This window comes from Astatotilapia calliptera, chromosome 7, assembly GCF_964374335.1.
Source record: "Astatotilapia calliptera chromosome 7, fAstCal68.1, whole genome shotgun sequence".
NCBI lineage: Eukaryota > Metazoa > Chordata > Actinopteri > Cichliformes > Cichlidae > Astatotilapia > Astatotilapia calliptera.
In genome coordinates this window covers 44,707,662-44,718,811 of record NC_137428.1, presented here as the reverse complement: position 1 = coordinate 44,718,811, position 11,150 = coordinate 44,707,662, and the positions used below count along the sequence as shown (strand labels likewise).

The following is an 11,150-nucleotide window of genomic DNA, read 5'->3' as shown; positions in this document are numbered from 1 at the left end:
TGGTTCCACAGATGATATACTGTGGCATGGCATATAATTAGTAGATATTCTCCAGCAACACCTAGTGTTGGGCTTAAAACACTCACATGACAACATGAAACTCTTCGCCTACAACCCAACCGACCTGTAATATGGATAGAGTGCAGCATGAGTGGATGTGCACAGAGAAGCGAGGGCCTGATAAATGCTGTTTGCAACTTTAATTTGAAATTAATATTTTTATGAGAAGCATATTGAAGTTTATCATCATCATTATGCAAACAAAATGACTGAGATAAAATGATCATTTTGCCACATTCAATTTTGAATTGTGAATTATAACACCCTTTACATTTGATTATTACTTTTGCGATAATCCAGTAGCCCTGTTTGGTTTCAGACAGTGATAAAGAGACAGCATTTAAAGTTTTTACTGCAGCTTTTTTCTCATTGGCCATCAGAAATGATGAATTTCATGGAAAGAGTTGGTTGTAATAAGGGTATTGTGTCAGCAGTGTATTTTGGCCTAACGCAAGAAAATCCAGTTGCTGAGTGCACAAGGACGACTTTCTGAGCTCAGTTGCCTCCTCCACCTACAAGAAATCTGCCATGCTTACTCTGAGTGCAGGCAACAGATGCTCTAAATGCACCTTCACTTGATGGTAATCAACTGTGAGCAGAGCATTTTAAGAGCAGTTTGAATGTTGACGTCATTTCAAAGTTATACATCATTCTCAGTGTAATCTGATTCCTCCAGCTCTTTTAGAATTCCAGCGGCAGTCAAACAGGATGGACATGAATAATTCAGAGAAGAGCTGTTCAGAAGTAGTGCCGCTGCTACTTCATCGTCACTTCGTTGTGAGGCTTCAGCTAGAAGCAATTACAAAAGGGCTTCTTTTCCAAAGTAAATATCTATTTTCACTAAGTTTCATGTTCTCCTTTATTTGGGGGGGGGGGGGGGGGGCATGCCTGCTGTATGAGATTTATTCTGGTAATGTTCAGCATTATAAGCAGTTCATAATTCTAGTGATGCTGCTTTTCTTACTGTCAGAAAATCTACTAAAAGGGCAAAAAGTATCAATGAAATGATCTAACAAAAGTATTGAATTGCATTAAATGTTTAGGAGTTACAGCGATTCTTATACAGGCAATAAGGAATTCAGTTGCTGATTTCATGCTGTATTTGGTTTTATTTTCATTGACTGTTTTGTTAGGTTTAAACACCATAACTGCTTGGTAATGATTAGGTAAGGGTAAGGAAAAGATTGTGATCTGGTTCTCAGTAGGCTCTTTCAATCCAGACATTGAAGAGTTATGATAAAAGGTACCCATGAAAGCTACGCCAAAATTTGGGATTATAGATTACAGAAATAACGTAATGTAATAACATAATATTGGAATCTTGGAATCTTGGAATTCCACCCTCACAGTTCAGTCTTGGGCTCATCAGATCAGATAATGTCTTCCTCATGCTCATAGTTCCTCGTAGTTTTTTAAAAAGCAATTTGACAAGCTGCCATATCGTTTTACTAACAAGTCCTCTCCCTGTGGTAGCAAGAATTGCTGTTGAGATCCTTTAATCAGGTTCTCTCATCTCTTCAGAGAACTTCTGAATGTCTGTTGACTTGGAGACTTGGAATTTCTTTCTTGATCAATGGCCCCTCTTTATGTCTCCTAAAAGAGAAATATTCCTAATGTTGCTTAAATCTGTCCTCTAGGTCTCCTGACACTGACAACTACAACAACTACAACTCACCAGAAAGACAGGTTCCCATCATCCATTACCCATCATCAGCTAGCGGACCATACTCTCCAGCTTCAGTTGCTGAAGACCAATCACAGAACACCGCAGCCTTCAGAGTCGCAGGTCAAAGCACCAGCACTTCCTGTTTGATGCATCGGTGAACTCTGGAAACTGAAGCTTAAACTTCTTTTGGGGAAAAACAGTGACTGTGTTCATTTTCCAAGAGATTTGAAAAGCAATTTTAGTGCATTGGATGGATATCTTTTTTGTGGCACAAAACTCTGTTTCATTTTTACATACCAAAGATGAACAGAGCCCACGAAGACATGTTTTTGGAGGGGATGAGACATTCAGAATGCCACTATACCTACTATATCTTTGCATAGAAATGAAAATATTGTATAATTATCTACTACATGGCTTAACTAAGAAAAGTTTTAAAAAAAAAGTTATAAAGAGTTATTTAAAAAAAAAAATGTGTTTCTGGATGAAGAGAGATGAAGCTGTTGTTTCTGTTGAGACACTCTGGCTATGTGCTGGACATCAGTCTGGTAGAGAGGATAAAAAATCATATCTGACATTTTTATGATAGAAACATCAAGACTTGCACTTTATGTAGACATTTGAAATGTTGTTTTACAGATAGAAATTTCCATCGACCAGGCAGGAACACTTTGAGTGTGGTAACAAGTAGAAAAATATACAGTAACTGTTCAAACTGATGCGCATACTTAAAACAATGGAACTAAGTGAACCTCAGACAGTTTTTATAGTACTTGATTTTGAACCTCTTTGGGTTCACTTTTATGTTATATCAGACATTACAATTGTCAAAGATTTCAGTTTTATTGTGCAGGTAACAACTGAGGCAGTGATGCTGATAAATGCATGGAACTTCAGCAATGTGAACTCACCTAATTTAATTTAGACATAAATTAGGTGATTAGCGACATAAATTAAATTAGGCAGCACGGTGGCATGGTGGTTAGCACTGTTGCCGCACAGCAAGAAGGTCCTGAGTTCAATTCCAACATCAGGCCGGGGTCTTTCTGTGTGGAGTTTGCATGTTCTCCCCGTGTTTGCGTGGGTTCCCTCCGGGTACTCCGGCTTCCTCCCACCGTCCAAAGACATGCAGCTTGTGGGGATAGGTTAATTGGATAACCCAAATTGTCACTAGGTGTGAATGTGCAAATGAATGTGAGTGCGAATGGTTGTTTGTCCCTGTGTGTTAGCCTTGCGACAGACTGGCGACCTGTCCAGAGTGTACCCCGCCTCTCGCCCTATGACAGCTGGGATAGGCTCCAGCGCCCCCCGCGACCCTGAAAAAGGATAAGCGGAAGTGAATGGATGGATGGATAAGTAACATCAGATATTTCAGGAACATAATATTGTCTCTTCAGATAAAACAATGCAGTGTAGTAGCTCCCGATGGTTACAGGTCACTATCCCTCATTAAAAAACCCCATCAAACTACAGATTTATAGAGGATTCCTGGCCATTCCACCAGACTACATTGTATATTCTTCTACATTTTTCTATATTTGGCCAACATGCAATTTGCAATGACGATTTCAGTTAAGCAAGGAATTTCATACCACACACTATTTCTGTTTGAGAGCAGAACACATAAGAACACAATAGATTTTCAAGTTCCAAAGTTAACAGTTTTATACATTGTATGTTAGTAGAAAGCCATGCTTGACTCATGTTTGAAACCTGTTGTTATTCAAAGCTTGGTCTGACAGTTATATTGTTTTTAAGCTGGGACTGAGAAGGTGTTTTCATTTTGACCACTTTCTGATGGGTTACCTTTCAAATACTTACATATCATAAGTAATACTTAAAGTAATAACTGATCATTTGTTTACATCAGTTATGAAATATTACCTACATTTTTCCACGTACTGTCATTAAAAATCAAGTTGTGCATTAAGCCAATAAATCTACAGTAGTAAACAAAAACTGGTTGACACCAGCTCTTTACAGATAGCAGAAGACAAATATGAAGTGTTATGTGAAAGAGATGTTTCAAACCTGGGCAAGCTAATTTATAGGAATTAAAATCAGTTATTATACAACTATACACTAAGTAAAAAAAAGAAAAAAGCAAAAACAAAAAATAAACAAAAAAGTGACATTGATTTATTTTCCCCCTTCAACAGCTAAATGTATACCAACTCTAACAATTCCATGTTTCTGTAGGTCATCGCCTTATCTCACTCTTATTCAGCAATGGGAAATTAAGTTGTTGTTCCCTTGTTCTGTCCTTATGGAACCATTTTTTCACTAAATAGAAAATGCAGTTTAATTGCCTATCTTCCCAAATGTTTTCTTCTGGTGACAAATTAAATACTTTTATATGGAAAATAACAAGTGCAGGGAACAAATCCGCAACTATCTCAATATTCACTATTTTTAGGGTCTTGACCAATGTTCCCTCTAAGCTGCGCACGTGTGCAATTGCGCACTGTTTGCACGATCTCTGCGCAGAGAAAGTCTGTGTTACGCACACAAAAAGAATTCTAACCTGAATTGAAATTAAAGTAAATATGTGCTAGTGTTTTAGCTAGCAAAGCGGCGTGGCTGATGTGGAGTGAAGCCACGTTAATGACAATGTGTACAACCATTGGAGATGTGAGCAGGACAGACGGAACAATTGACGGAGTGTGTGGACTTTATACCAGCTTTTAAATTGTGTTGATAGGCCACGTAAAACCAGAGTTATGATAAAAAAAAAAAAATGCAATGTTTGGTTTTCTTCCTGAATACTATCGTTCTTTATATTTATTGCGGGGAGAAATGGTAAAAACAGCGTTTTATAAGGAAAACGCTCGAAAGCGCTCTCCACCTGTGAGCAAAGACGAAACCAAAACACCCCACCCTTTCCCATTGGTCGAAAAATGTACCATGTCGACCAATCAAAACATGGCATTTAGTTGTTAAGAAACGGGAAGTTTTAGGAGTGACAGCGGTGTTTTGAGTTGTGAGAGATTTGCAACGTTTAGCGCAAATCTTGTGTAGTTAGCGTGTAGTGTAGTCAATAGTTTTGTTGTGTGTGTCAGAACAATGAGGCGACTGCTGAATGTTACAGGTGTTACAGGAGTGATACATCTCCTGCTGTCAGGCCTGCAGTGTTGGGAAGGTTACTTTTAAAATGTATTCCATTACAGAATACAGAATACATGCCCCAGAATGTATTCTGTAACGTATTCCGTTACGTTACTGAATGACAGTAACGTATTCTGAATACTTTGGATTACTTAATATATTATCATGCTTTTTACAACAACGTGAATGTACTATTGCTGTGTGATTTATTACTATTACTGAAGGTCCGCGACTCCGAACTGTAGTAAAGGGACCTCTGACTAATACGGCGGGGTCCCTGTCGGCTCGTAGCCGAAAAATAGCTTTACTTTGTTGTGTGGGTCAACTTTTCTTGCAAGAGACAGAGAGAGGCGTTGAAAGACTGCTCCAACGGAACTTATTGTTTTCGGAGGAAAACACGAACACGGTGTACAGTCGAGTCTTAATAGCTTACTTACAACTGGGCTCGTCAGGCACTCTTCTTGGCTGAAGTGGTTATTATTATATTTACATGCTTCCAGCTCCTGTTTTTCCTCGATGACAACTCGTACCTTTCCACTCCCCTTTTTCTCTCTCCCTCCTCGCGCTCACAGACACATAACGTGTATGGCAGTGCATTCTCCCTGCAGCACGGACTACACTGCCCATGATGCTACATTCTTTAGAGCTATGCTTGTAGCATTCTGCCTGTTAGCTTAGCACAACAACAACAACAACAACAACGAAAAGGCGCTCTCTCACCCAGGAAACACACAGTCGCAGAGAGAGAGCGAGCGTCGCCCTGTAACCATGGCAACCGTAACGCTGCCGCCTGGAACAACAGAACGTAGCTGTCAAACAAAACCCAAACAGTCCTGACCCGCGACAAAATGAAACAGGAAAGTACCGCAGTGTAATCCATTTATTTCAACAAAGTAACTGTATTCTGAATACCACCTTTTTAAACGGTAACTGTAACGGAATACAGTTACTCATATTTTGTATTTTAAATACGTAACGGCGGTACATGTATTCCGTTACTCCCCAACACTGCAGGCCTGCAGGTATCATGTTGTTCTCCTTTATCTCATAGTGGACAGAAATTATTTGGAGTGGCACAAAGAATTTGTGTGGCATCAAATTTGATGCAGAACAGCTGATTGTTCTGTAAATAGTTCGAAATGTTTATTTAAAAAAAAACAAAAAACACCTTGGCTGCATTTTTAGGTAAACAGCTGCAAAAAACTTTGTTTCCAAAACTCAGTAACTTTTTTGAAGAACTATATAATTAATTGCCCAACATTGGTCATTATATACTTTATTTGGCAGACAGGGTTACAGGACTCTCTCCCAGACCACAGACTCATAATACAAGTCAGAGCTCTATTTACAAAAAAAAAAAAAAAAAAAAAAGTTGTGTTTTCAAAATTGGAGTTCAAGTTATTTTTACTTCTAATAATGTTAACATACTACACAGGTCATGAATGTGGCAGCACGAGGTGAGAATAAAGTAAATACTCTTCGCAACGGGAACAGACGGTAAAAGCAAAGCAAAGCAGCAGCACTTCAGTTAGCGTGGCATTGCGTAAAACTAAGGCCCACACTTCCTGCAAAGCATAATAAGTTATTACTATAAAAGAATAAAAGGCAGAGATTGTAACAAAATTGAATTACGTACCGAGTAAACCGCGTCATGAAACATGAGCAGAGTGGCTCATAGGAGGCTTCTACAGCTATGACCTAAAAACAATATCTGTTTACCACCAAGTAAGGTAATGTACACACTACAATGAGTGAACACCTACCAGCCACGATGGAGGCTTCAGAATGATCTCTACAACACCAAAGGGAAGTCAGGTGACCAAAAAGGAGATCACAGGTAAGCGATCCAGGAATGCTCAAATGGCCACTATTTATACTAGCGCCCCCTAATGTGCCAGGCTGAAAGTGGGTTGAACCAAGGAATAATGTTCATCCTGCCACATGAACAAGATTTTTTTTTAATTTTCATTGTAAGTGGGCTAAAGCAGTTAATTAAAAGTAGTCTAACAGAAATGTAAATGCTGTAATTTGATTATTTTAATAAACCATGTAACTTGGATGGATTCGATGCTGGCGTGACCACAGTGCACACGTCTAATGTTGCTCACAGTGGTCCACGGGATCGCTCAGGGAGTTTGTGTGTTCGCTCAGACAAATAAAAAATTAGAGGGAACATTGGTCTTGACATGAGGTGGGAATAATGTTAGCTTCAGGTTTCTCATTTTAAACTTTAATTGCAGATGAAAGAACAAGGGAATTCTGTCTTTGCCTTTCAGTGTTATCAAAATTTACATGGTAATAGGGATAATTGTCACGGGCTGTGGCTTCAGACAGTATTTGCAGAGAGGATCCAAAAGCAGACACCCAAGGCAGGGCAGAGCTTAACTAAAGGCAAGCAGTTTATTAAAGGCAGGACAAACACACACACACACACACACACACACACACACACACACACACACACACACGGGAAAAAGGAGGTTAAGACACTAAACTGAACAGAAAGCTAAACACTAAGAACATGGCACATAAGGCATACAACACCAAACAAGAGGCATGGAAAACCTGAAAGATGGTAGGAAGATGGACAGACAATCCAACAAGGTAAAAAAGATACATGGCACAAACACACACAAGGGTGAATAGGGAAAGGCTGTTCATCTCAGCATGGGAACATAGCTGAGGTGAACGAACATAATGAGACGAGGTAAGCAAAACTGAACACATTGAACACAGGACAGGAGACCGTCAAAATAAAACAGGAAACACACTGAGACTGAGACAGACAGGCTTGACACTGGGGTCAGGGAAGAAACAGACATGGGAACAAGGCGTGCACAGGAGACAAATCACAGCAACACGACTAACACGCACAGAGGGCGAATACTCAGCAAAAGAATCATGATTGCAAAATAAACAAAAATGCTGGGTCAGTGACCCAGCACCCTGACAATAATACCTATGTGGGACAACAAACCAGTGTGCAAAGATGAATGTGGGAAGCTTATGACTATCCTCTGTTTTCTTTGGGTCAAAATAAAATAAAAATGTGTTTTTCTTTTCAGAGATGAGCTTCTGTTTTTCAGTATATACTGTCCAACTCATTTCTCCAAAGAGTAAAAAAAAAAAAGGAAACTCCTGGCTGAAATAGAATTTATCCTTTAACAGGGTTTACTTGAATTCTCAGGATGATGGTATTGTTTCTAATTGTTTCCAGCATAAGCTCTTGCATTTTTATCTATGTATGTAAGTAGTTATTTATTTAATATACAGAATAACAACAACCAATAAGTTTGCTATTATGTTATTACTGTTTCCATTTTCAAACATATAAAACAGCTGATAAACATCCACTTATGTCCATTAATTAAGGCTTGTTAAATGATTGTATGTATATGAATGAGGTCAGCTGTTATTCAGTTCTCTGGTTTATGTTGTTTTCTCTTCATGCTGGAAATGGGATATAATCTCTCATGTGTCTCTCTGTCTCCCTCCTCTCTCCTTCTGTATGAAGAGCTGCACATTACTAGCACTAATGTTCACAATCAGCAACTAGAATTGTAGTGGGTGTATAATGCTGCATGAATCAAATGCAATACTAAATCTGATATTCAAATCAAATTTCTACTGGGACTTACCAGGTGCTTGGAGGTGAGACAGGAGCTTCTTTCCAGGTCTTTATTCATTCGTTTACTCTGTGTCATGGCACTTTTATGTTACACTATCACAATATTTCCACGAGTGTCTGTCTGAAAATGGGAGTCATTATCACCATTTTAAACCTATAATTGCAACTGGCCTTCTACTTTGCATTCAAACATACTGTCTTCAGATGTGAAAATTACTTCTGAGAAAAATGAGATCCACATATAAGGGACATTCGTTTTAAATTTTGATAGAACACTGACAGTATAATGTCTTCGTAAGTGGATATCAGGCCCTTGAAGAGCAAAAAAATTTAGTATTTTAGAAAAGAAAGAAAGTGTACTTTATTGATCCCCATGGGGAAATTCCTCTCTCCCATTTAACCCATTCGCTCAGTGAAGCAGTGGGCAGCTATTGGGCGCCCAGGGAGCAGTGTGTAGGGACGGTACCTTGCTCAGGGGTACCTCAGGGTAGCTGTTCACCCATATTTTGGTCTAGACAACCCAAAATGTGATGTCCACATATGTGGACTCCAATTACATCAATTACAACAATTACAGTTACTGTTACGGTTACTGTAGAAATAGTAGAAGTGGAAGAAACAACCTGAACTTTGCTGCAGAGTGAAGCTGAAGGGAATATATCTCAGAGTTGGGAAGAGGAAAATGGATCGATGGAAGTAAGTTTTTCTCTCCAGATATTGTTCTACTGCATTTTCAGTGTGTTTGGGTCCGTGTCATGCTGAAAAATGAAGCGGTTCCCAATCAGGTGTTTTCCAGATTGATTAAAAATCCAACAGTACTTGTCTGTACCAAACTACTTCTGTTATGACATGACAATAACCACGATATAAGGGCTACAATTGTCTCTAAGGATTTTTCTCAAGGACATGATTTTGCCTGCCACTTCTGACTTCTAGTTTCCTCATTTCAAGGAAACACTGTACACTAAGTTTTCAGCTGAAAGGTTTTTGGGTTGGTTTTTTTTTATTCCTATTAAAATCATCAGGTACAAGGGCTAAAAATGAGTGTAAAAGCCACCAATATTCAAAGAAAAACCTTGAAATACCTTCACAAAGCCAGTAACGTATTAGTTTGTATACAGATTTGTATCCACAGATCCCTCCTTCATCCCTCAGACTGACAGGCAAAACACAGCTAAGCTTGTTTTTTGACAGAAACAAGCTTAGCTGTGTTTCTGTCAAAAAGCAGCCTTACTGCTGAATACATGGAGTGAATGCAACTTTCAGAGTTCAGATGAACTAAAAATACTGAGCAGAATGTAGGGTGAGCTCTCCGAGGCCTCACTGCTCTTAGATTATCCTTTATTTATTAACTCTATATTCTGCCCTACTTCAACTCCTCAGCAGTAATAACCCACTTTTATACACAGAACAGAAAATAATCAGAAAGATGATTCTCTTTATTAACTGTTTGGTGAAATAAAGTAAAGGGAGGGCTGGTGGGAAGTTATCACTGGATGGTATTTATGTGGAGCAGCAGCTGGAGAAAACTGTAAACATTAAGCCAGTAAATCTTGGGTTTTATCTCATACAAGAGCTGAATACTGCTGCCTAGACTTTGCTGCCCTTGCAGACTTGTGACCTTCACAGGCACATTTCTAGCAAGTCTGAGTCTGCAAACAACCTCAATTTATTTTCTGAGGACTTTCGCAGGTGTGCAGACTTCAGAACAATGTCAATAGTGAATCCTTATTGCAAGTTTTCTTATAATAATCAGTCAACAAAAAATGAGGGAGAAAAATATTTTGCCATTTGTTATTAATTGAATTATGTGTCATTTAATATTAACTTGTAATAGCTGGTAACAGATTTCCATCCCAGTGTAACGCAAATTTGAAAAGCAAAAAAGCAAAGAAAATATAATTGGTATTAAGGTGCACTGCTTAAAAATTTTAATATGTATTATGTACACACACACGTATAAAAGACAGATGTCCATAGAAGCAATCGGTCCATCCAGATTCCTAACTCTGCACCATGGCCAAGACCAAAGAGCTTTCCAAGGATGTCAGGAACAAGACTGTGGGCCTACACAAGGCTGAAATGGGCTACAAGAGCATCGCCAAGCAGCTGGGTGAGAAAGTGGCAACAGTTGGTGCAGTTATTCGCAAATGGAAGAACCATAAAATAACTGCCAGTCTCCTTCGGTCTGGTGTTCCATGCAAGATCTCACCTCGTGGAGTTTTAATGATAATGAGACCAATGTTTGTAGAACCAGCCCAAAACTACTCCAGAGGAACTTGTCAATGATCCCAAAGCAGCTGGAAACATAGTCACCGAGAAAACAGTTGGTAACACACTAAGCTGTGAAGGACCGAAGGTCATACACTCAAGAAAGCACATGTACAGGCCCGTTTGAGGTTTGCCACTGAACATCGCAACGATTCAGAGGAGGACTGGGTGAAAATGTTGTGGTGAGGTGAGACCAAAATCGAGCTATCTGGCATTAACTCAACTTGCTGTGCTTGGAGGAGGAGGAATGTGAACTATGGCTCCAAGAACACCGTCCCCACCGTCAAACATGGAGGTGGAGGCATTATTCTTTGGGGGGGGGGGGGGGGGGTTTCTGCCAAGGGAACAGGACAGCTGTACTGCATCAAAGGGAAGATGGGAAAATCTTGGCTGAGAACCTTCTTCCCTCAGCAGGCCATT

At 39.4% G+C, this 11,150-nt stretch overlaps 1 protein-coding gene across 2 annotated transcripts in view; it reads left to right on the top strand.

Annotated features, from left to right (window-relative positions):
- LOC113026223 (chemokine-like protein TAFA-5) overlaps nucleotides 1-9,277 on the top strand; it is a 58,747-nt gene extending 49,470 nt beyond the window's left edge. The window contains exon 4 of one of the 2 annotated variants that reach the window (XM_026174748.2): nucleotides 1,698-9,277. In XM_026174748.2, the coding sequence (XP_026030533.1) occupies nucleotides 1,698-1,706 (9 nt within the window). In that variant the 3' untranslated portion in view covers nucleotides 1,707-9,277. The remainder of the gene's footprint in view (nucleotides 1-1,697) is intronic. The other variant, XM_026174750.2, reaches the window with a different exon arrangement.
- Nucleotides 9,278-11,150: the final 1,873 nt, after the last annotated feature.